The following is a 26,925-nucleotide window of genomic DNA, read 5'->3' on the forward strand; positions in this document are numbered from 1 at the left end:
TAAAAAAGAACAAAGACTTCCTCACTTCATACCACATACTAAAAATAAAATGGATCAAAGGCCTAAGTGTAGGAACTAAAACTATTAAAACTCTTATAGTCAGAAGAAAACATACCTGTTAGTACCTGGTTTTGCTAACTGAAAGAAATCCTAAGAGGATTTCAATTTTTATGAAAAAAGTTGTACTAACGTAGGTCTTTCAAAAAAGGCAAGTGGTATAACGCAAACTTTTCAGAAAGTGGTGGATATTATGCTTTATGCCACTTCGGCTTATGAAAGGTTTCATAGGAACACTCTACTTTCAGTGGGGAAAACCTATATCTGATAAGGGTCTAGTATCTAACATACATAAAATACCCTTCAACTCAACAAAAAGATAAATGACCCAATTATGAAATGGGCAAAGGATGTGAACATTTTTTTTATACCAAGATATACAAATAGCTAATAATTATATGAAAAGACTAGTCACCAGGGAAATACAAAAATCTCAAAATCTATGATACCACTTCATACATTAACTCATTGGCTATAACCAGAGACGACAATAACAAGTCTTGATGGTAGAAACTGCAACCCTCCTCCACTGCTAGTGGGACTGTAAAGTCGCACAGGCACTTTGGAATACGGTTAGGCATTTCCTCAAAAAATTAACCAGTTATCAGCATTTCCACTTCTAGAGAGAACTGAAAACATGTCCACACAGAAACTCATACGTGAACGTTCGCAGTAGCATTATGAATAATAGTCAAAAAGTGGAAACCACCCAAATGTCCCTTAACTGAGTGGATAAAACAAAAGTAGTATATCTATAAAATGGAATATTATTCAGCCTTAAAAAGGAATGAAGTACTGATATACAAAGATGAACCTTGAAAACATGCTAAGGGAAAAGAAGCCCCAGACAGAAAAAGCCACATGTTATATGATCCAATTTACATGAAATGTCCAGAATAGGCAAATCCAGAGACAGAAAGCAGATTCAGGAATACAGGAAAATAAGAAAAAGTCAAAATCATTTTTAATTCCATCTATTAGAGATTCCTAGTCTCCTCTGCACTTACATATAAAATTGGTGCAAATCATATGGTATGCATGATTTTATATCATTTTTCATTATATTTTGAACATTTTGTATGTTATTAACATGGACTACCTGCTTCAATCTCGTGTTGTCAGGCACCTAGGATACTGCCAGCTCTCAATGCTCCTATTTATTCTAAATAACTGCATACAAACAAATGTTAAATTTGTCAGGATTTCTAAGTTTCTTCATACGAAAAATTCTACATAATTCTTTGGAATTATATAACCAAAATAATATTTTGGTGGTTTTTAATACATATACTTTTTGCTGTTAAACGGAGATGGTGAATAAACAAAAGTTCGTGGGTATAATGGTTTTATTGCCCTGTACCAAGTAAAAAAAAAAAAAAAAAAAACACATTACAGCAGTAGCAGCAACTTTAATTATATGCAAAGATTGTCTCCACCCCCAAATGACTTCTTGTTTTGGTATTAGCAAATAATTTCAACTTCAAATAGTTATACTGAATATTTAAATTCACTGGTTAAAATTATGACTTAAACAGTTGATATGTGAATCAAACAAGGTAAAATAAAAATACGAATTTTAAAAAATTAAAGTATATCTAACAAATTACCAAAGAGAAATTTCCCATAAACTTGCCTTTTTTTTCCCTTTGTCTTGGGGCCACCCATTCCTATTAGCTGAAAAACAAGTATTTTACAGAAGAAAAGATTCATTTATTGCATTAACCACAGGAATACAGTTAACTTATTTGGGGCCCTGCTTTGAAAGGTGCAAGATGAACTCAGCAGCACAGTAGGATATTTGAAAAGATCACAGCTGTTTACAATGGTAAATCATTTTTATTGACTGAATATTCACACCAAACACAAAAATAATCTAGTTCTTCTCCTAATAGACTAGAACAGGAGAAGAAATTTCAATTTAGTTTCTCACTGGCCTGCATGTACTCACATGGAAACATTTTTTAAAGATTTAGGGAAAGGTGGTTTAAAACAAAGCCTTAAATAAAAGTAGCACCAGAAGGACCAGGGACCCATAATCACATATTCCACCCATTCAGGAGTTTCAGTATGTGAAATTATTGCACTTGTAATATAAAAAGTGATAGTAAATTACCAAACGCAATAATTTAAAAGTTTGATGAATTTTGAACTAATCAATTTCAAAATGGTTTTGCGTTTCCCTTCAAGGAAACCTGGCTAGAACTAATCTAGCCATTTACTTTAAAAAACAATGATAGAGGACCAAGTTTTACTTTTAAATTGTAATTGCACTATGCGAAGAGAGGCTGTTTTACATAGTGGTATGGATTTGGTCCGCATCAAATACATTGTTATAAAAATAAACAAGTTTGTTTTTGTAAAAAATAACATTGCATTCCTTTGTTCAAATTGCACAGTACAAACAAGCTATCTAAATTAATACTGTTATAATTAGAAGTACATACAGTGGATATGTGTTCAGTCTGAAGCAATTAAAGAGTATGTAGTTATGTTTCCATAATGTATGAAAACTAAAATTTAAGTCATATCTAGAAATACATAAAATATTTTAAAAGTTACAATGAAGAATGCGTTCTTTACATACTAATTTTTAATTAGCAGTGATAATACAGGGTTCAGCAATCTATTTACATAAAACTCCATTTTTATTCAATTTACAAAAGCAATAAATAAAAAACTACATTAATTTGCACAAAACCTGTTTCATTTCATGATCAGTGTGGCCATTTCTGTTACTTTATGACCAAGCCAATAAAGCTGTCTCCTTCCTCTATGAAGACTGCTTATATCTGGAAAGAAGAGCGAGCGCTCTCTTTATTCCAAGAGTGAGGAAAGCCATGCAGAATCCAGCATAGAACCTTATAAATTATAATACAAGGCCTAAAAATATGAACAGTGCCTTTGAGTATATTTACACAAGAGTATTCACAAAAAGATAAAGTTCTTTGATACAAAATAGTTCAGTGGTATCGAAGAGCATTATTGATCAGAACCCCTCACACCACTGACCATACTGATAGAACAGGAGTCAAGCTCGCACACCAACTCACAAGTAAATAGCTCCCATCAACTCAGGGCTGGGACTTCACAGGCTGGAAAGCTACGGAGCGCGTCCCATCACACTGGCACATGCTCGCCAGGGCAGGCATCTGCTTGGGAGGCCCAGTTACAGAGGCCAGCGCTCTCGATCCCAGGGGGCATTACAGGGAGCTCAGGTACCTGATGGGCAACAGCAATCACCTTAGCATTTATTTTTGAAAAACAGTCTGGACATACGCTGAGCCAGAAAACATCTAAGAAGCTATACGTAGTGAAAAAGCTCATCTGGGGCAAAACAATCCCTATGGTTTAAGAGCTACCAATCTTTAGGAATAAAACCAAAATATTCTCATGTACACCTTTATAATCTATATTACTTTCCACTGCAGCTTAAATTTTTTTTTTTATTAAAGATGATTTATTCTGATACCACATTTTTCTGGAGTCAAGGTGATTTCTTAAAGGAGAAGGAGTTAGTTAAAATTTAGTAATACCTTACCAGAGTCTCTGAGCTGAGTTCTCTCCCTGGTTAAATCATCCAACTAGTTACAGTGTCCTCGGCTGCACACTGCTGATTAGTTAATACTGCCCGTGGTGATGCACCCCACTGTTGTTAGGACACAGAACAGTCGTAAGTCCCATCCTGAAAAGGCTCCTCCTCCTCTGCTCGGGCTGTGTCCTCCTCTTTCCGGCTGACCAGACTGCCACCTGCGACCTCACCCTGGGGTACGCTTCCATGGCCCGAGGAGCCCCTGCTTTCCTCTGCCCGGGGGCTGGTCTGTTCAGGAGTCTTACCCACAGTTACTGGCTGGAAGGCTTCAGGCTGGACCTTCTCTTCTGTTATCTCACTGAGCTTCTGTAGTTGTGGCTTAATGATGTTTAAAAATGGCTTATATCCAGGACTAAGGAGAGGAAAAAGGAAATTAGTTCTCATCTGCAATATTCAAAAGGCTCCATAGTATTATGGATAAATTCCTACTATACACTGATACAATAAGATCAATGACAGATTTTGGGGGGAGAGGAGGCGGTACAGGGAGGTAGGGAGGAAAGGCTTCTGAGGTGCCCTGGCCAGCACAGAGGGGGCTACAAACAGCAGTAGTATGAATCTTAAATTTCTGAGCACTAGAAGCAAAGACTGACATTCTTTATCTAGTATTAAAATTAAAAATCATATTCTACAGTGTAAGGACCAACAGGATTTTAGACTTGCAAAAACCTAAATGAATCTGCCAACTAAGGAAAGCTAGATCCAAGCAAAGGAAGCCCCAAATCCACAAATAATTGGTGACAAACGGCTAGAACCTAAGGCTCTTTCTTAACTCCCATCCACTCTTAATTTGGGCTTGCTAATAAACTGCTATGGAATGTTAAATTCACCTAGACCTTAAATTTTTACCTTTTCAAGTAGACAGGTTATTATCTTCAGTTCTAGAGAACTATAAATCTGAAGTTCCAGTGTTCACTATGAGATCATTTGTACTGCATCAATCTTAAGTCAGTGACATGCATTCCCATTATAAACTGACCAACACTATCTCATTGGATATTACTCATGTAAATGGCTGGTACTGAATGGTAACTAAAGAAAACAGCCTTAAAAATGAACATATGAAAGCATTTTTATTTCGACCAACCTAAAAATCTTTAAATAAACGAACCAGAGCTAAGCATTAATGTGAAAGGAAAGGATTCACCAAAGGACAGCCAAGAAACAAGCCTAAGGAAACCGCACTTACCAGTCTGTGGAGGCCCATTTGTCCACTGCATGTAGCCCTGTCTTTATGTTCTGTAACATCTCTCCATCTACCTCTGAAGACTGGATAATAACCAAAATCTGGTTGATTGTTGAGGATTCTCTAAGAATCAGGCCTATGACAATACACCAGTCCAGACATCCTGCCTCCATGAAGATGTGTAGCAAATACCTACATATAAACAGAAACAAAATAAATGAGAAGGAAATCTGGAGTTCAGTAGACTCGACAGATGTTCAGAAGGGCAATCAGTATCAGGACAGTAGCCCCTGTTCCTTCTTTGCCCATATATCCTGAGTAAGCATTCTGTGCTTTCAGAATGCTGAGAAACTCACCGAAGCTGGACCTGGGATTTGTGAGGCCCTTTACTTGCCAACTCCATGGAGATGTGCTCTAGCTCTGACTGCGTTAAACTGAGTGTGGAGAAGTTTTCATCCACCATTGTCCAGTCCCCATCTACCATGGAGCTACTTTCAGTCAAGTCTGTGGCTGAGCCAATACTGCATTCATCACCTAATGAAGAAGTGCCAAAAGTTATAAACTAGCTTGACGTAGAAAATGTTTTCCTTTGATTTTAAATATTGGCTATTTCTCAGTTGTTGATTTCGCAATACTATGAAACCAAAAATGTTCAATACACTGCTAAAATTCCCATGTTATAGAAACAGATTTTTTTTTTTTAATCATTAGAGAGATAACCAGGCATTATGTGTCATGCTATATTACCTGGCCTGCCTCTAAAAAAATAAAAATAAAAATCTAGCTATAATTTGATCAAGTCTTTAGAGTCAATTACCAATTTACACGAAATACAGAGGAAACTGCTATACTAAACCATGAAGATGCAATCACCAAAATCTACATTATGAGAAAATCCACAGAAGCAAGTTTCTTCAGTGAATAAATTGCAAGGAAAAAAAAAAAGAGATGGAGAGGGGAACAATCACTAAAAAGAGAATTAAAAACATAATCACAAAGTAGGAACCTTATTTAGATTTTGAGCCAAGCCATAAAAAACAATTATGACATTATGAAACAACTGGAATTTGAATACTTATTGGATATCTGATGGTATTAAGGAATTGTTAAATTTTTAGAGGAATGATAATGGTATTATGGGTTAGTTTTTTTTAAAGTCCTTTTAGAGATAGATACATACTGAAATATTCACAGATAAAATATAGCACGTTTTGGATTTGGTTCAAAAACAGGAGGGGGAAGTGGAAGAAACAAATTTGATCATGACTTGGTGATAATGGAAGCTGGATGATGGATACATGGCAGGGTGGGGGCAGCAAGGGATCCATTATACTATTATCTCAACTTTTTAAATGTTTGAAATGATCTCTTTAAAAAAGCAATGGTACCTCCTCATGTCCATTAGGATGGCTAATATTTTTTTAAAAACCCAGCAAATAAGTGTTGGTGAGGATATGGAGAAATTGGAACCCCTGTCAGTGCCTGTGGGAATGCAAAATGGTGCAGCTGCTACAGAAAAAAAAGTGAAGAGAGAATTACCATACGATCTGGCAATCCCAGTTCTGGGTATATACCTCAAAGAACTGAAAGCAATCTCAAAACGATGTCTGTACTCCCATGTTCACTGTAGCATTATTCAGTAACCAAAAGGTGGAAGAAACCTAAGTGTACATCAATGGATGGATGGATAAACAAAATGTGTATACACCATGGAATATCACTCCACCTTAACAAGGAAGGACATTCCCGTGTATGCTACAACAGGGATGAACTCTGAAAGCATTATGCGAAGTGAAATACGCCAGTTACAAAAAGCCAAATACTGCATGATGCCACACACACACACACACACACACACACACACACACACACACACACACACAGAGTATCTAAAGTAGGGGAATTCAGAGAGACAGAAAACAGAATGGTAGCTGCCAGTAGTTGGGGGAGGGACGAATGGGGAGTTGTTATTAAATGGGTACAGGGTTTTAGTTCTGCAAGATGAAAAGTTCTGGAGGTTGGTTGCACAACTATGTGAATGTAAACACTACTGAACTGTACACTTAAAAAACGGTTAAGATAGTAAATTTTACGTGTAGTCTACCACAATTAATAAAAAAATTAATGGCAGCTCTAAGCCTCCCCATATAGGAGAAACTCAGGTAACAGTGATGACAGACTGAAAATCAAACTTCAGGTGAATACCTGGCCATTAAGAAAACTGCAGAAAATGAGACCAATTGCTACTTAAGCTCCTATAATTATATAAACATAAGCAACATAAATCACTTTAAAACTTCCTAAATCTGTAACTTACCCATTACTGTAAGAGCAGAGGTTGGCACACATTTTTTTGGTAAAGGGCCAGATAGTAAATATTTCAGATTTTGAAGGCTAAGAGGCAAAATTAAGGATACTAAGTAGGAACTTAGAGGAGAAAAAGAAAATGTGCACAAATTTTTATCAATGAAATAAACAAAGAAGGTAACTGAGTACAATTTTTATGATACAGAATGGAATATTTATGTGGATAACATTTTGCTTACTTGAGGTTCAAAGTTAGTTTCTGTATCATTAAAATCGACTGCAAAATTTCATCTATTAGTGCTGACCTGTAAGAAGATTTTACCTATTTCATTTTACGTCAAATGAGATACAATCAAGGCCAATTTGGTCTTGTTCTAGTAACTATCCACCTCTCGAGCAGATACTAATGGATAATCCTCAAGAACATATCTTGAAAGAAAAGAGTGAACGAAGCTCTATCTCTGAAGTGCTATAGCACATAAACGTTCTTCCAGAGGAACTGAAGAAGAGCTAGGGTTTAAAATGACATTTACCTTTATTAGCTAGAGGTGACAGAAAGGCATCTTGCATTTGAGGTCCATGGGATGAGGCTGTGTCTATCTCATGATGGGTGGGACCAATGTTGCTGAGCCAGCTCTGACTTCGTTGGACATTAGAGACACCAGCTTCTATCTCAAGGTTTAAAAAAGGGTCAGCTGACTGAGACTTTAATAGCTGCTCTCCCACTGCAAGGTATGTCCAAAAACAAAGACATAAAATGGGAATTCAGGATGCATACACTGCCATTTCCAATTCAGTTCTTTCAGCTTCTCTCCCCACTCCCCCAATACTGAGTTCAAAGCCAATTACTCTCCTACACTGTATCACCCACCCACAGCCCAGGGATGTGGGATTGTAACAAAATGGACTATATAATACATAATGCCATCTAGCACTCATCGTCATGTATCTTATTAGAATGGAAAAATTTTACTCTGCTCATCTTTTCAGTGACTTTCCTCGGGTCTTAAGATGACATGAAATTTCCAAATGCTATAATGAAAGGCTTTCGTTTGAATTTTCTTAAGTAATAATAATTAGAACAATCTTCTTTAAAAGACCTGAACTGAAAAATTTTATCTTTTGATTTTTCTTTCATCAAATTCAGTTTCACTTTGTCCTCCCCTAGTTTAGATGGGCTCTCAAAAATGCATTTCTCTGAAATGAATCCTGTCAGGTAAGTCACAAGTTAGCTTATTTTGAGGTCTATGACTAACCAATTCCCAAACTCCTACCCACAATAAGATAAGTGTGGTAGCTTCTATATCCAGCCAATTCTCAAATTGCTGCTAATCTAAGACAACAAATGGTTAGATTTATTCATTAGACTTCAAGGTCATAAGTCTTCAAGACATAGGTTCTACTTTATTTACACTGTTGGTCAAATGGTGGATGATCCAACTGATGTACAAAAACTTCTTTAAATATCAACTGATAGCAAAATGTCTAAATACTTGGAGTAAAATATAATTTCCTCCTTGTACAAGTGACACAAAGTCTGCATTACCTGTTCGGAATTTTCCATTCTTGAAAGGAGAACTGATGGAAGAGGCTGGGATGATGGGAAATGGCCACAGGAAATCTTTGTGGAGTCTCTTCAGGGCTATCACGAAGTTGTCCACCCGGGCAGCTCGGGTACGTTCCTTGCAGAGCCAACTGATTAGTTCAAAGCCCAGCTGGGCTGCAAAGCAGCCGAGGTCCTTTAGCCGAACTTCTTCTAAGAGCCGCCGAGCATGTCTCCAGAGCATCATGTCGATATACATGTTCTCTGCACTGTCGCTGTCTTTACTCCATCTGTTATACAAGGGGGGACACAGGAAAGCTACGGAAACATCTTCACCGGCAGACTTCACATACTTTTTGTGCAGTAGCACTGCTAATGCTGACAAGGGCTTAAAAGACCCAAGATCTAAACCTGACTGAAGAGGAAGATAAAGTATCTGGTCTCCTCCTCCACATGATATAATGCCCATCTGAACACTACCTGGAACACAATAGGCTCTTAAAACATATTTGTAGACTCAACAAGTGGAATAGGGATAAACGAGACAAACAAAGCCAAACCAGGAAGAGGGTGGTAATGGCTTGAAGGAAAGAAAGAGAGCCAATAAATGCAATATTTGAAAAGGCCAAAGAAAAGAGGGAAGCAGATCAGATCAAAGAAACTAAGGAGACAGAAGAAAAATAAAATGAAGTCACTTGATGTGAGCTACGTAGGCACATAAAAATTAAACTGATTTTTTAAAAAAATTAATGACTAGTCTATGATCCCTTACTCGGAGGAGCCGATGTGGTATAACTGGCTTGGTAACTGGGTAATGTGGGACTTTCAGTGAGAGGCACTGCTGAGCAGGGATGCCTGGATTCAGATCCTGGCTCTGTCACTTTTCATTAGTTTATTTTCTGGGCCTGTTTCTTCTCCTGTCCAGTGTGGCCAACAACAGTACCTACCCTTAGAGTTGTAGGGGTTAAGGACCCACACATGTAAACGTTTAGCACCGTACCAGCGCACAGTGACCACGCAAGTCTGTATTAAATTCAGGGTATGGCTGAGAAGCCACTGTTTGCTTGGCAGTTGTTTGTAGTCCTCCATGGTTGCATTTTACTTGTCTGTAGCCCGTGATGTGTGTATGTTGTGAGTGAGCGTGACGTTAGTGGGTGAGGAGGACAGGATAAGAAAAAGTAGTCAAACATCACAATAAAAAATGTTCAGTAGCTCTATGTGCCAGGCACTGTAGAAACAATACAGACCGAATATAAAAGGATTAGAGAAGAGAAAAAACAAGAGCCAAGAACATGCAACACAGGAAGGAATGCAAGGACCTCACAAATGTGCAGTATGAGTTTGCAGTTAGAAGACAATCCCGCATCTATGGGTGACGCAGGTTTCTGCCTTCCTCTTTGCTGTCCCACTGTTTAATGACTTCTCCAATCAAGAGTCACAGGAGAGTGAAGTACATGAGGACTAAGTTTGTATTTTTTGTCAAGAGGTATAGTAGGAGAGAAGGATAAAACTGTTGACTGTAGTAAGAAGGCTTTTGGATTAGCTGGGGCTTTATTTATCTTCCTTTTTATTCTATTATCGAAAGTGATTTAAAGTTAACTGCATCCAGAACAGGTGCATCAAGACCTACTCTAGTACAAGGAGCAGAAACTGGACAGAGTGAAGAAGTGAACTTTGGAAGAAGAAAAAAAGGAACCCTTTTGTGTGTTCTCTAAGCTTATGGGGACTGAAAAGGGAAGAGAAATGGATCAAGTAGTTGTTTTCCTAAGACCTGGTTTTACAAACGCCCTGAAATGCAATGTGTCGGCGAATGCCCTAAAAGCAGTAACAGCTTTTTATTTTTACCTTTTTCCAGAAGGACCAGATGGCATACTTAGTGTTTTCTGTAAGCTGAATTTACTAGCAGGAACATTTTCAGCTGACTGGGATAAACTGATGCTTCGATTCCTGAAGAACTCAAATCCCCCACTTGAACTGGGTTCCTACGATGACACACAACGGGCAGGCAGTTAGAGAAAGTTGCCACATAGGTGTATGGCCCAGAGAAGCTGTGCGATTTTGCAACTAACCTGAGCTGTAGGTGTGGGCGGGGGTGTCTCCGATTCTCCAGAGCCAATGGCTTTAAGAAATCGAATCATGTGTCGACACAAGTCCCACTTGCCTTGCTCCAGGGCTGTGTTGAACAGAAGGGTGGCATGTTGCCTACTTACTGCCGGGACTTCCATATTCTACAAAAACAACCAAGGAAGACAAGCGTTCCCTTCATACAGCGAATGATTTGAGAAGGTAAGAGTAATCCTTTATCTCCAAAGTTCCCTAAACCCAGGGAAGAAATGCAGCTGCAACACTATAGGGGACAGTTAAAGGAACATTAAAAGGTACCATACATGAAAAAGTAAGGCAAATACTCTGCTGGGGTAATGTAAATTATGATTTATTGAACTCCCACTACATACCGGATACCTTATGTGGACTTTACATACATTCTTCATTTCTTCTAGTGACTCTGCAAAATAGGTGTATGATTCCTTTTAACAGATGAGGAAACCGAAGTAACTTGCTCACGATCAGCAGAAAAGCACAAACATAAATCTAAGTTGGCCTGACTCCAAGAAAGCTTGGGTCTATCTTCTGTGACAGAGTTCTCTGAGGATGTGATTAAAAAAATCTTTGCTTTGGGCAAGAGTAGTACTACACAATCACATCCTAAATAATTATTTCACAAATATAACCTCACTGCCTGCCTCGACCTTCATGGAAGGCGCCAAATAGACAAGTTTAACTGTAATTATTATCTGACGATCCATAGCAACTTAGGAATTCTGATAGAGAAAAAGTTTCTCATTCCACTGCTTGATAGATCACAAAGTCTAAGTAAGGAATGACCTAAACCAAAATCAGCTGCATTAATTTGTTTCTATTTTTGTGATTCTATGGCTTTGTAAGACTAACCAAGGAACCACAGAATTTCACGGCCACCCACCCTCTGCTGGAGCCTCTCCTCTGGTTTCAGTCAGTTGTCATGAAGCCAATAAGCGGGTAGGAAATGGGCTTTCAGCAGAGTTTCAATCCAGGTTTTCGGCTAGCTTCTTACATCAATGAAAATAACTTTGCAGTAATTTGAAAGAACCTTTAAGTGTAACTATCAAATCCGTATCAGACAGATAGGAACAATTTATCAAATACATAATGAAGCAAATTTTCATAAGTCTCAACCCATTATTTTGAGAAAAACTGCTGTGAGGTAACTACTGTGGCAGGCCTGAGTCGTCTTCCTCACCTCGGGGAACCTAACATAAGATGCTCTGTTATGACCCCTGTTGTAATCAGAGTCCCCTCACCAATTCCACACTATGAGGAAACAAATCTGCTACTGTGGGGGGCTCAGACAAACCTAGTAATATTCAAAATAATTATGTTTCTTATGTAATATTTCAATAATTTTATGTAAATGTGATGTTATAATACATTTTCTTCAGTATAATTCAAAATACTGTAAACTCATTAATCTGTTTCAGGACTTTCTATGGACAAGCAGGATAAAATTTTAAAAATCCCTGCTATGTGACTCTACGATATTCAAAGAAATTTTCTGCCATCATTTGATAATACTGAATTCTTCAAAAGGAAAGATAAACTGAACAGAAACTAGAATTATATTAATTCCTTACACACAATCACAGGACATTTCTTTCCTCCCCTCCCCCCTGGCCGAAGTTTAAGCCCATTAATTCTTGTACCTTTATAAGAAGACAGCTGTTACCTGCAAGATAATAAGGTAAGAGGCAGCTGTGTCCAAATCCTGAGCCATCAAACATTCCTCAAACAAGTCCTTGGGGTTTCCAACAGCTGCAAAAAGGTAATTCCACAGGGCATATTCAGTCTTCCTGGCACAATGCACAACTGTCTGCAGGAAGAGGGGGAACTCGGTGATAAATTTCGCCACAGTGGGAAGCAGAGGATCGGGAATGGGCTCCCGTGAGGTAGCTTCTTCTTCCAGCACTTCATGGAGCATGAGCTCCAGCACGTGAGGGAAGTAAGGTAACGTGGAACAGGACTGGGCTAAAAGCAGGGCTTGCTCCCCAAGGTTCCTGAGCAGCAGCTGGCGGAGGATGTGGTGGAGGTAGATCTGAGAGGTTCTCTCCACGACACAGAAAGGGAAGAGCACCCCCAGCTGTTCCCTAGCACTGTTCCGAGTATACAAAGAATCGTAGAGCACAGTGTCATTGACAGCACCCAGGACTAACGCGTCTTCAAACAGAACAGCCAGGGGGTAAATGTTGATGTGGAAAGGCAGCATGATCCGTTGGGACAAGAAGGAATGGGGCTTGCGGTGATGATCCCTAGGGAAGAGAGGAAGCCAAACTTTCATCCCTGCACCTCCACAGCTCAGCCAGAGGGCCTCCAGAAGGTGACGCTTTTGTTTATTTGCTCGACACGTAGTCCAGACATTTTCAACAGACTGGGCTAGTACCACAGGAGGACAGAACGGCAGCTGGAAAAGGAGAGATAAGAACCAGTTTTTTCCTATTAAATTTGTAGGTTCTTAAGTTCCTAGGTCCTAGTGTTTTTAAAGACTTTTTCGAAAAATTAGGGTAATCTATTTATAATTAGTAGTAGTACCCTGGTGTTTCAGAGTATGTACATTTAAATCTAAAAACAAAACAAAACCCTAAGAACTTCACCAGTTTATCTTATTTTTCCATTAGAATTTGCAATTAATAATGCCTAAGCAATAGCATATGGAGCACGGAACATTTTATTATCACTTCAGGAGCTTATCCCTCACAAACAATCTTATACCCAGAGACTTAAGACTAATTTTACATACTTTCTCAGTTTCCAAATCACAAGACAATACTCTCCTCTTAAATTCTTTTATCCCTTTACCCTAATCCCATAGGTTCTTAATGCTTTAAACGACTGTACTTCACTCACGAGTTTCCTTTGGTTCGGGCTACTGTCCTTCTCCCGGATCTGAGGGCCTGACCTGTCCCTCTGCATCATAATAAGCTGTCCTGCAAGATTTAGCATAATGCTCTCTGCATCGCGAGCCTGAAAGACAAATGAACAATAAATACTAATTTATAGGTATGTTTTCAGCATTCTCCCCCTCTCCAATCCCTAAAGTCTACAGGTTAAACGACCAACAATATTTATTGAGTGTGTACTATGCACAGCTCTTCTGTTAGGCTCTGTGGGAGTACAAGCAGCTTTCTGGTGAGGGTAGGAAAACCTTAACACAATACAATTAATGAACAACAGAAATGAATATAAAATGAGGGCTGAGCTGAATTATCCTGGAAAAACTAAGAGAACTTTAGAAGTCCATAAAAACGAGAGTTCAGTGATGTAGATGGTAAAGTTAGTGAAGGCTTAAAGGATGAAAGGCTTTAAGGATGAGAAAGACATACATGAGTAGAAGGAAAAGGGCTCATACTCTACTTGAAGAAAGCAATGTAAACAACATGAAGACAGGACAGAAAAATTGTGAGAAAGTGAGAACACTCGGTCTAGATTAGGGATATTATGAGAAAAATACTGGATAGTAACAGACCTTCAAGAAAAGCTTGGAAAGCAAGGTTGGAAATTAGGCCAGGCAGGAAATAAGCCACTACTTAGGGTTCTTGAGTAAGGGAGTTATTAAAAATTCTGCATTATCCAGGACAGGCTACTGGGAAGAGGCAGACACGGATATTGACTTCAAGAATGAAGGATATCGTCTGCCTTTTTATTATGGAAAATCTCAATCAAACCACTGAACCCTATTACCCAGCTTAAAGTTTGAGAAAGCACTGTTTTAAAGCCAATCTCAGATATCAAGTCATTTTCACTTGTAAAGAAGAAGAGCATTTTGATTAAAAAAGAAAAAAGCTTATTGATATCTTAGACAAAGGGTAGAAAAAGAGAACCGAATCAAAGATGATTTCAGGGTATCAAGTCTAGGTGAGGTGCTAGAGAAATTGAGGTTATCACTGATAGAACGTAGGAGGAGAAATTAGGGAAGGGAAAACTAAAGAGTTTCATTTTGTTGCCCATTAAATTTGAAAGAATCTTAAGACTTTCAAGTAAAAATATTGTTGAGATGGCTGAATCAGAGATGAATAAGACAGAATCATAACCATAAAGATGAGGTTGGTAAATTGAAGAAACAGGTGAGTTTTCTAAGACAAAGCATACAGGGGTGAAACAACACAGGGCCATCATCTAAGCTTTTAAAGGCAAGAAGAGTAGGAGCAGAGCACAATGTCATAAACCAAAGAAGGGAAGAATTTTAGGAAGGAAAGGATGATTATTCAGAAGATGTGGGATTGTGTTCCAGCTTCGACACTTGCTACCTGGATGAATTTAAGCTGCCAGTGTCACTTAGGGTTCAGTCAGGAAAACAGCAGCCACCGTATGTACTCTACTCAGTTACATGAAACATTCTTTTGTACTGCTTTTAGATTGTATACAAAGAAATGGCAAAGGGTCCAGAGGATTCATGGACTCTGCCATTAATTTTTGCTTTAGACCACATCTAGGTAGGTAGTAAGTGTCATGTGAAGTGCTGTTAGTTTACAAAGAAGTAGAAATTAAAAAAACACAAACCATAAAATCTCCAAGCAACTGTCACAAAGCCCAAGAACTTCCCTTGGAAAGAAGTCTTTAGTTCCCCATTTAGCACATAATGACATGAAAACTAAAAATTTGATTATCTTCCATAACACATGAGAAGTAACAAATAATTTGGAGGTAGAAGAAGGAAAAATGAAATTTAAGAAGTGTGTGGAACTGTCAGAGCTAGATGCGAGAGGCAAAAGAAAAACAAATATGCAAACACAAGAATCAAAACAGTACGGGGACTGACATAGGGACAAACTCCTCAAACACTTCAAGAGACCTAACGAGCATTTACTGCAATTCACTACAATATGACTAATGTTCAGACTGACCACTTTTAAGTTGTAAAATGGTAAATTTCACCGCCACATTTCACTCTACCTTATTCAAAACCAAAAATTCTTTTTTTTCTTTAGCTGTATCTATGCATTCAACATTTTCTACCAATATCATAATATGTAAGAATAGCTGACCACAACAGCGTTCTCAGGCAACTTGAATGAACTTTTCAGAAACTTACTATAACATAAATGCAGGGACTACTTGTATCCTCAAAATGCTAAATTTGAAGGAACCCAACACACCATCTCTTATCCTAAGAAGTCCTTGGCAGATGATTCTCATGGGGAGTTTCAGAGACATGGCGCTCACTCTCATGAGGGAGACCATCTTACTGTTGGACAGTTCTCGTCCTTAGTTTTATTTTTTTAATCTTTAATATTAAGACTTGCTTTGCTGTAGCAATCTTGGTCTTTCCTCTGTACAAGATATAATCCATCTATTTCCTATCATATTTCAACTTCTTAATTTGCTCTTTACCAAGTTAGATGTCTCCTCTTAAAAAGCGGCACCCAGTACTACTGATGACACTGACTGCCTATTGTATCTGCAATACAAGGAGTCCCTTTTTTTCTTGTATGAAAACTTCAAACATGATTAAAAGTATGGAGAATAGTACAATGAACCCTCCCCATGTTCCCATCATCCAGGTTCACAATTAGCAAGATTTTGCCACATTTGCTCCATTTATCCTTTTTTCATTTGCCAAAGTATTTTAAAAGATAGCATGCCATTTTATCCCTATAAACTTAATCTGCATCTCCAAAATATATGAATATTTGTTTATATAATCACAATGCTAGTATCACAACTAATACATTTCACAATTATTCCTTAGTGTTATCTCTCAGTCTATATTTAAGTATCTCGAATTGCTTAGTGTCTTTTTATAGCCAGTTAGAATCCGGACACAAATCAACTTATGCATTGCATTTGGTTGTTATGTCTCTAACATGTTATTTAGAAGAGTCTCCTCTTCGTCCCCCCATCCTGTTACTGACATATAGCTGTCCTATATAATGTTCTACAGTCTGCCTCCTTGTGGTGTTAAACTAAATCTCTATCACTGTGTTTCCTGTGAATAGAAGCTTGATTCAATTCAGGCTCAATGTTTTTGGTAGTAATTCTTCATGTGAACTTCATGTTGCATCACTCCAGGAAGCACATGCCATCTGGTTCTCTCATTTTTAGTGATGTTAAGATTTATTAATAAGGCTTGGGTATGACCATTTGGTCCCTTCACGGTCAAGTTTCCCACCAACCTTTCATCTGATGGTTTCAGCTAATAATCATTGCCTGAGTCAGTTACTTCCTCAGGTGATGAATGCTTACATTCCTTCCACATCGTTTATACCTAGAATTCTTCTGGAAAATAGAGCTTTCTTGTATCAACTAGGACTATCTGGTTATCATGAAATATAGATTTAGAGGAAATGGGGCCTATATCTTAAAGGAGTTTAATGGCAGTGCCTTAATAGGAAGTAAAAGACAGACTGAGCAGATAGGGATGACAAATCTACATAGAATATTCATTTGAAAATGGTTTCCACATTGACATGAAGTTTGGAAACCATTGGTACAATGGAAGGAGCCTTGGAATAGAAGTTATGCAGCTTAGGTCCTGGTGGTACCATTACACTCTGTTATGTTAACCAGGAACTATGGCATTATCCTTTCTCTTCCCTCATGATTAACTATTCATGGAGTCTTCTATACGTCATATTTACTCCACTTCTTTCCATCTTCTTTGTCACTGTTCAAGTTTGGGCCACTAACACAATTCACCTAAATCATTACAATGGCCTCCCAGCTATTCTCCCTACGTCCAGTTTTGTTCCCATTCTGGTTCATTTTCCTTGTTACAGTTAGAGTAAATGTTACAAAGTTTAAAACTAGTAATACCAAGCTTAAAACCCTTTAGACTTAAGGTCAAGTCTAAAGTCCGAATTATCAATAGGACTCAGATCCTCGCTGACGTTCTAGTCTATGTTCCAGCCACTCTGAAATTCTTCCAATTCTCTGTACGTGTCATGTTCTCTTTATCTGTGGACCTTTGCACTACTGTTCCTTCTGCCTGAAACTTCCCAACTTCACTTAGATAATCACCAGTCGTTCTTCAGGTTTCAATTTAAATGGTACAGAAAATTTCTGATCGTTTAGACTACTCCAGGTTTTTGTTATATACTCTTAAACCTGTATTACTTTTTGGTACACGTATCGCAAATAATTACGTATGTAATTATTTCTTTATTGTTGAACAGAAACCATGGTTGTTTCATTTGTCACTGTAACCCAGCATTTACATACAAGGCGCATTCTAGACATTTAGTATTTATTTACTGAATAAATAGTTCCTGATACCAACTAAAAACATTAAAAACTGAGATGAGCTCCAAAGAGCTCTGATAACAGAATAGTACCTGCTGTGGCATTTTCAAGGTGATTCCATTCTCTGTACTCACTGATGTCAGAGTGACAGATACTACCAGGAAAGGGTGAGGAATGTAGCGTGACATTGAGACTTCTTGAAGAACTTGAATACCAGCAGTAATATTTGGACTGGAAAAAAAAGAAGAAAAGAAAAGCCACACATCTCAACAACAACGCTAATGAGGTTTTTCTTCTTTTCTCCTTTTCTGCTACTAATACTATTAGATTTCATGCTTATAGAGGACCCAAATGCCTTCTACCTATTGTTCCCTCCTCCCCAAGTATTCTTCAAGCACAGACTAACAAGGTTGAGGCATCCAAAGAACATGTGTGGAGATGAGGGAGAAAGAAAGGGAATAAGATATAGAAGTGAAGGAAAAACTAAGTAGAAGCTATCGAAATAGCTTGGTTAGTTGAAAAAGGACATGGGTTCTGTCTGAGGCTAGTAAGACTTCTTAATTTTTATCTTTACTGTTCAGTCACTAAACTACTTCAACAAATATATACGTCATGCCTGTTTAAAAAAAAAGAAACAAACAAAAAACATGTGAGAGCAAAATACAACACCAGAAGCATGGTCTAAATGTTGTAAGCCAACCAGATGCCAAGAAGAATAGAGGTGACACATAGCAACAGGACTACTGGTTTCTCCTGCCCCATACTACAGCCACCCTAGCTCACTGGAAAATGTGAGTCTGCTGAGGACAATGCTTCCTAAGGCCTTAAAGCTGTGGAGCTCCTTTAAAATGACCCAAGTGTCCGGAACACTGGGGTAGTTACTAGCCACTTGTTTTCAAGGTTGTGAAAAAATTAGTATCTAATGGTTTACCCCATTTCAAGTTAGATTTTTTTTTTTAATGAATCCAGTAAGATTAGCTGAAGAAATTAGTGCAGGTTTATTTACTTACTTATTTACTTAAAAAGTTAAGTAGCTAAAAAATAACTACTATAAGAATATCACTAATTACAATTAATTCCTTTTTTAACTCTTAAAACAAAGAAAACTAAATATAAAATTAGAGTAACTGTTTTGAGAAAATAAAAACTACAGAGGAAACACGATACATAGGAGCAAAAAGTGATTTGTCATACGCTACACACTTACCCATCAGATTTTCTTTCAATACTGTAAAGGCATATTGAACAGTCTGCTCTAAATACTATTACCATGTCCCGGAACACACTAAGCAGTAATGTTTCTGCTTGTGCTTTGGTGACGTGAGCAAAGGCATTGTCCAGATTAGATGTTCGCAAGTAAACTCTGAGCTGAAGAAAACAAAAATAAAGAAAATTATAAAAACAAGATGCATACCATAGGTGACTAAATCCATGTGTTCAGACATACTGTTTTTTCCTTATCTACTGACTTCTTTTTCAAGTAAGGGGAGTTGAAGGACTAATCTGAGCATTAATAATAAATAATGTTTATATTTTGATAGGGAAGGCTCGTTCTACAAATAAAAGATGAAGTGATCAAAACTGTGAAACGTACTATTATGAGATACTCCTTTCAGACCTGAATATTTAGACCTGATTTAAGGAGACGAGCAGTTTCTCAAAAAATAAACATACAAATCAATAAATTAATAAATCTCTAAGGACAGCCACCTTTATTAATATTAACTTTTATGCTTCTATTTTTCCCCCCACTATTTAACAAACTTTATAGAGAATGTCTAACAGCTAAATATCATTAGAAAAAGTTATCTAGAAGTCCTGAATATCCCTTTAAAATTTTTTAAAATAGTTAACCACTAACTAAAAATGACAAATTCTTGATTAAAAAATAAAGTTTTGTTTATTTTACAATAACTTATTCTTACATAAAACCAAATAGTGTTTAATATCTTTAAAATATAATAATCTGTTATTTTTGAGAGAAAAACTTACCTCTTCTTGATGGTCACTTATGTTATAACATGCGAGGACAATAAAATCATTCCACCAGGCTAAGCCACCTGTCACAATCATATTTTGCTCCTTAAGAGAAAATTATTAAAAAATTTACCTTTATGCTGCTAGAAATTACAGTAAGTAATAAACTTATAAAGTATTTCTAAGCAGACAATGAAAGCTCAAATTATTTCTGCTCTATTCTCTATCCCCCCAATTAAGCATTTCTCTTGGGCCTTTATTAATGATTCATGTCCTATTTTGAAAAAAAATAAACATTTCTGTAAGACAGGAAATACATCATTCAAAAAAATTGGGTACCATGTAGAATCATTATTCCCATATTCAAAAGACCTTGGTTTAAATTCTGGCTTTATCATTTATCAGCTGCTTGACTCTGAATCCTAGGTTATTATGAAAATCAGTACAGTAACACATGAAAGCACCTTAACATGCCTGGTTCAGAGCAACCACCCATTAAATATTAATTTCCTTCTCTTTTCCTATTTGATTCATGCAAAATCCAACTGTATATGTTTAGCTGCTACCCAAATATTTGTATCACAAACAGACAAGCAGGGAAATAATCTCAAATTTTGTACAAAACCCATCATCAAGCATCAAGTACTTTATCAGAATTGACTTAGACATAATCTAACATCATTTTAAATATTTTCTTTATTTTTAATAAGTAAACAGTGGCTTATAGTTATTTTATATTGTAGCTCTCCTATACTTTGAGAAATCAATTTTTAATTTAAAAAAGACTAACCTGGGTAATGTTTCCAAAAAGCTTCCATTTTTTGGTGAGTAAAGAGTAATGTGCAAAACCAAACTTGCCAACCACAGCAATATTCTGTCCAAGCTTATCAATAGCTGAAAACTGATTTAAAAAAAACAATTAAGAACTCTTCTTTGCAAACGTATACACTTTATTAGGTATAAAGAGCTTAGTATTGCATCAGGCAAATAGACTATTAATAAATGTTTGCTAATTGAATTAAATGCAAAACACTAAATTTAAAAAATCTGAATATTTACACACAAGTTACATTTGACTACATTATAGATGTTATACACTAATAGTTTACAAAGGATCAAGTATTACAATTTTACTTTTATCAATGCACCCACTGAAAGGCTCAATTCCCAGAATGCCTCTTGCAGCAAATGCTAGCCAACGAAAGGTAACACCAACAAAATAACAAATAACTCACCCGTATAGGCCAATTGCTCTCTAGATAGGTGCTGGAAATCTATAGAAAATACCACATCAGTTTCGTAAGAATTCTGAAATGTATTTAAACTTAAAGCATTAACATCACAATATGAGATTCATTTTCCTAAACAACGGTTGAAGTGTTTCCAAATAATGGGTATTACTAGCAGATAATACTTGGAATTTACCATTTGTATACTGGCCAGTATTTCACATCTCCTGTCTTAATCATTTCACTATAAGTTTCTAGACATCAGGTTTTTTTTCCTGTACACTGTTTTTGTTTGTTTTAAATACTGAACACTGAATAAATTTAGACTGACAAAAGATTTTTAGAGAAGCAGCCGTAAGGGCAACCAAGAATTGTGGAGATAAATAGTTTGGGTTTGCTGATCTGAACCATCCCAAGACAATCTTATGTAATAAAATTAGAGCCTCGCAAGAGTTCTGTTTTTGCTTTTTATTGGAAATATTTTTAGTTTTACATTTTTTTCTGATTAAAAAAGGAATTCATTCTTATAAAATTTAAACAATGTAAAAATGTACAAAGAGTACAAAATGAAATTCTCCTGTTACATCACTGCTCAGGGATTATTACCACAGGTAAGATTTTATCTCTAAACATCCATATATATGTAAGATTGTGTATGAGCTACTACTTTTTATTGGGGTGTTCAACTTATTCATCTAGAAAAATTTTATATATTACAGATATTAACTCTTTATCTGCAATGTAAGTAGTAAAAATACCTTCTCATGCTGTCTTACATCTTTGTACACCGGGTCCTTATATCACTCTAACAATTTTGAACTTAAAGAATCCTCTAAAAGCTATCAATGTAGATTAAATAAATTCCAGCTTTACTGAGACTCTCTACTAGCTCATTAAGTAGTTTTCATGAAGGCATGGTGAATGTGGGGTGAAAATTAACAGAACAACAGAACAAAGGAAAAATCTTCTGTTCCTTGAATAAGAGAACCTTCAATTTATTCAAATTTATTTTCATTTTACTCTAACAAAAAGTATTACATATTTTTTTAAAAGCCAAATTAAAAAGCCAAGTAAATGCAGTCAAATCTAGTAAGATTCTTTGTGTAATGTGAAGATAAAACAAATACCAAGAAAAATAATATGCTGAAAACATGTACATTTATCTTGATAAATTTATACAACTATTTGTTACACTTCAATTATCTAGTAAGCCAACCTAAATTCTAAGTAAATTAATAGCTTTTAGTACGTTAGGAAATTCTTAACTCCAGTGTTGGTTTGTGGAAGGTTACCCTAACAGAATTAAAGATAATAGTGTCACAATATATGCCTGAAGAATGTTTAACCTGTATCTTAACAGATATGCTGTACCATTCAGTCCAATTAATAAAATTCATTATGACAGGTGAAATTAGTTCACACTAATGGCAATCTGAAGTAATGATCAGGTGGCGAAACAAAAGTTGAAAGTAGTTTTGTAGGAGGCTGTAAGCGAAAGTCTTTTTTTGGATGAAGAAAATAGTCACTTGGAGAAGGATGTACCTGGAGTACAAGTGAGCCAGTCACTCATGACACTAAAAAAACCTGCCTCTTTCACCAAATCTTGGTGTGTCATAAGTATTTTCCATTTTTAAAATTAGTTTCAGGTGTACAAAGCAATGTAATAGACATTTAAACCCTTATAAAGTGCTAACCCACCCTCCAAGCTGCTACCCATCTGACATCTTATATAGCTGTTACAGTACCATTGACTATATTCCCTATGTTGTACTCCACATCCTGTGACTATATATAACTATATATTTAGTTATAATTGGCATTCAGTATTATTCTACTTCAGCTTCAGGTGTATAGTGCAGTGGTCAGGCATATACACAATCTATGATGTGATCCCCCCAATAAGTCCAGTGTCCATCTGGACCTTACATGATCTTCCCAACATTGTTGATTGTATTCCCCATACTAACTACCAATTTGTATTTCTTAATGCCTTCACCTTTTTCACCCTGTCCCGAACCCCATTCCCATCTATCACCCTGATAGATCTAGTACCCATCTGGCACCATACCTGGTTACTACAATATTATTGACTATATTCCTTATGCTATAGACTACATCCCCATGACTACTATATAACACCCAATTTGTACTTCTTAATCCCTTCCCCTTTCACCCATCCTTAACACCTTAACTTCTTAAAGAAGTCCCTCTAAGATGCCTTGTAATACTGGTTTGGTGGTGATGAACTGCTTCAACTTTTTCTTGTCTGGGAAACTCTATCTGTCCTTCAATTCTAAATGACAGCCTTGCTGGGTAGAGCAATCTTGGTTGTATGTCGTTGCTTTTCATCACTTGGAATATTTCCTGGCACTTCCTTCTTGCTTGCAGTTTGTTGAGAAATCAGCTGACAGTCGTATGGGGGCTCCCTTGCAGGTAACTAACTGCCTTTCTCTTGCTGCTTTTAAGATTTTTTTGTATTTGACTGTTGGCATTTTAATTATGATGTGTCTCGATGTTGGCTTCTTTGGGTTCATCTTGTTTGGGACTCACTGTGCTTCCTGGGCTTGAATGTTTACTTCCTTCACAAAGCTAGGGAAGTTTTCTGTCATTATTTCTTTAAATAGATTTTCAATTCTTTACTCTTTCTCTCCTCCTTCTGGTACTCCTATAATGTGAATGTTGGTAATCTTGGTATTGTCCCAGAATCCCCTTAAATTCTCAAGTTTTTGGATTTTTTCTTTCTGCTGTTCTGGTTGGGTGTTTTTTCTTTTTTTTCCCTTTTTTTAAGATTTTATTGGGGAAGGGGAACAGGACTTTATTGGGGAACAGTGTGCACTTCCAGGACCTTTCTCCAAGTCAAGTTGTTGTCCTTTCAATCTTAGTTGTGGAGGGCGCAGCTCAGCTCCAGGTCCAGTTGCCGTTTTCTAGTTGCAGGGGGCACAGCCCACCATCCCTTGCGGGAGTCGAACCCACAACCTTGTGGTTGAGAGGATGCATTCCAACCCACTGAGTCATCTGGGAGCTCAGCGGCAGCTCAGCTCAAGGTGCCGTGTTCAATGTTAGTTGCAGGGGGCACTGCCCACCATCCCTTGTGGGAGTCGAGGAATCGAACTGGCAACCTTGTGGTTGAGAGGATGCGCTCCAACCGAGCCATCTGGGAGCTTAGCGGCAGCTCAGCTCAAGGTGCCGTGTTCAATCTTAGTTGCAGGGGGCAGAACCCACCATCCCTTGCGGGACTCAAGGAATTGAACTGACAACCTTGTGGTTGAGAGCCCACTGGCCCATGTGGGAATCGAACTGGCAGCCTTCGGAGTTAGGAGCATGGAGCTCTAACCACCTGAGCCACCGGGCCAGGCCCTGGTTGGGTGTTTTCTACTACCTTATCTTCTACATCGCTGGTTGGATCCTCTGCTTCATCTGATCTGCTGATTCCCTGTAATATGTTCTTCATTTCCATTACTGTATCCTTTATTTCTGACTCATTCTTTTTTATGGTTTTCATCTCCATTTTTATGCTTCTTATCTCTCTGTTAAAGTTCTCCCTGAGATCACTGAGCATTCTTATAACCAGTGTTTGGAACTCTGTGTCTGATAGATTGCTTATCTCCATTTCACTTAGTTCTTTTTCTGGAGCTTTGTTCTGTTCTTTTAGTTGGGACATGTTTCTTTGTCTCCACATTTTGGCTGCCTCCCTGTGTTTGTTTCTATGTATTAAGTAGAGTTGCTATGTCTTCTGGTCTTAGTAGAATGGTCTTATGCAGTAGGGTTTTGTGGAGTAGTCTTTCTGGTCACCTGAGCCACGTGCTCAGGGTGTGTCCCTTGTGTGGGTTGTGTGTACCCTCCTCTTGTAGTTGAGCCTTGGTTAATTATTGCACATCAATGTGAGGGACTGACCCTTGGGCTCATTGGTTTTGAGGACTGGCCTTGACTACAGTGGAAGAGTTGTGCAGGGACTGACCTTACAGCTCCAGCTCGTTTTGAAGCTGTCCACTAGGTGTGCCAGCCCCAGACCACCTTGGAGAGAATCCACTGTAGGTCTACCTCAGCCACAACCCATGCCCCACCTGGGGCCACCCAGCGGGAGACAGAAAGAAATCCGCAGATGGCTGCCACCTGTGCTGTGCTTGGAAGCGCCTTGAGAATCCAAGCCACGAACCAAGGCTGGCTGCTGCTACTGCCAGTTTAGGGTTGCTCAGCCAGAGGAACAGAACACTCTCAAGCCAGATGCAGCTTGTCTGGGTTCCGCGAACCTTTGAGAGTCTAGGAAAGTCTGCAGCTTGAGCAAAGGCAGGCGGTCTGCATGAAAAAGCCACTGGAAACAGCCTTCGTATGCCTGAAAGTTGGACGGGTGGGGGTCTCGAATCGCCAGGACAGGGCGAATGAACTGCGGAGACTCAAAAATGGCAGCCACTTGTGTTCCCATGCCGGGAAGGGGGAGGGCTCAACAAAGAAACAATGGCCTCCACCAGCTCCTGTCCAGGAGAAAACCACCTCTCCAGCCCCTGTCCCAAGCCAGACAACTCAGTTCCCCACCATTTGTTCCTGCTACCTTTCCAGCTGCTGCCCCAGCACTGAAGCTCAGAGCAAGTGACTCCATTGGTGGGTAAGTCTGCACAGTTCCTTTAAGAGGAGCGCCTGTGCATGCAGCTGCCCTCCGTTTCACTCAGTCACAATCTCCACTGGTTTTCACAGACAGAAATTATGGGGACTTCTCTCCTGGCACTGGAACCCTGGGCTAGAGTGGGGCTGGGATCTCTTACCCTTCTAGGGGATGGTGAGGGACACCCACAGCCAAAATAGCCCTCCTGATCTTTAATGGTCACAGGTGGGTGTGGGACCAGCCCATTCCGTGTCTCTGACCTGCCTACCAGTCTGGAAGTGGCTTCTTCTACAAGTCCTTAGTTATAGGACTTGTAGAAGAAGTGGCTCCAGTTCAGCTTGATCTTAGACGATTCTCAATAATGGTGGTTTTGTAGATTAGTTATAATTTTGATGTGGTTGCGAGAGAAGGTAAATGCAGCATTCACCTACTGCCCCATCTTGGTTCTTACAGTGTGTCGTAAGTATTTATGAAACATGTGGGTGGGTAAAGTGTGAGGTGGGATCTCACTGCCAAAGTGGATTCCAACATAAAGCGTTTCTAATCATGGGAACCTAGGTTAAATCTTATCTTATGGTCATACTCTGATGAATAGCCACAGGAAAAAACAATTTATTCTTTCATTCTCCAAAAGTGTATGAGGTGCCACAAATGGCAAATGGTTTATTTTCAAAACTCCAAGTGTAAGTTTAAAATACTTTATTTCTCAGGTAGTTTGGTCTCTGAAGATGCGGTAAAATGAGAATAAAATCTTTTATTTTCTTATGAAGTCACCTTTACTGATCGGTGTCACCTAAACTTTGCGCTCTCCCCCTAATACCAAGAACCAGAAATGGCAGAAGTAAGGAACGAGGCAGCTAACGAATAATGAAAACACTCAGGTCAGGACTGCATTCCTCAGGGCACCAGTCATACCACAGCACGGAGACACTGAGCGCTAAGGAACACAATCTGTACTCGCAACATCTCAGAATTCTTCAGTCTCTCAGAGAACCTAATCTTTCCCCTTAAAGTCATTCTGCTAAAACCCTGTCTCCTGCCTAGACTACTTTTGTCTGTAACTGGTGAGACTAAGAGAGTCCTCTTCCTAGCAGATTTGACCTATGTCAAATACCATACCTGTTACATTTGCTACACATTGCAGGAATGAGAGCAAATCGTTTATAA

General features: G+C 38.1%; 1 protein-coding gene across 6 annotated transcripts in view; it reads right to left on the reverse strand.

Annotated features, from left to right (window-relative positions):
* Positions 1-1,873: 1,873 nt before the first annotated feature.
* The window catches only part of RIC1 (RIC1 homolog, RAB6A GEF complex partner 1), a 96,931-nt gene continuing 71,879 nt past the window's right edge, over positions 1,874-26,925 (reverse strand). For all 6 annotated transcript variants that reach the window (XM_074330459.1, XM_019727157.2, XM_019727156.2 and 3 more), the window contains 14 exons: positions 21,165-21,203; positions 20,720-20,830; positions 19,945-20,034; positions 19,160-19,320; positions 18,045-18,183; positions 13,621-13,737; positions 12,446-13,177; positions 10,752-10,910; positions 10,528-10,664; positions 8,686-8,972; positions 7,673-7,864; positions 5,189-5,366; positions 4,836-5,024; positions 1,874-3,998 (listed from right to left, as the gene is read on the reverse strand). In XM_074330459.1, the coding sequence (XP_074186560.1) occupies positions 3,710-3,998; positions 4,836-5,024; positions 5,189-5,366; positions 7,673-7,864; positions 8,686-8,972; positions 10,528-10,664; positions 10,752-10,910; positions 12,446-13,177; positions 13,621-13,737; positions 18,045-18,183; positions 19,160-19,320; positions 19,945-20,034; positions 20,720-20,830; positions 21,165-21,203 (2,820 nt within the window). In that variant the 3' untranslated portion in view covers positions 1,874-3,709. The remainder of the gene's footprint in view (positions 3,999-4,835; positions 5,025-5,188; positions 5,367-7,672; positions 7,865-8,685; positions 8,973-10,527; positions 10,665-10,751; positions 10,911-12,445; positions 13,178-13,620; positions 13,738-18,044; positions 18,184-19,159; positions 19,321-19,944; positions 20,035-20,719; positions 20,831-21,164; positions 21,204-26,925) is intronic.

This window comes from Rhinolophus sinicus, linkage group LG04 (genome assembly GCF_036562045.2).
Source record: "Rhinolophus sinicus isolate RSC01 linkage group LG04, ASM3656204v1, whole genome shotgun sequence".
NCBI classification, from domain to species: domain Eukaryota; kingdom Metazoa; phylum Chordata; class Mammalia; order Chiroptera; family Rhinolophidae; genus Rhinolophus; species Rhinolophus sinicus.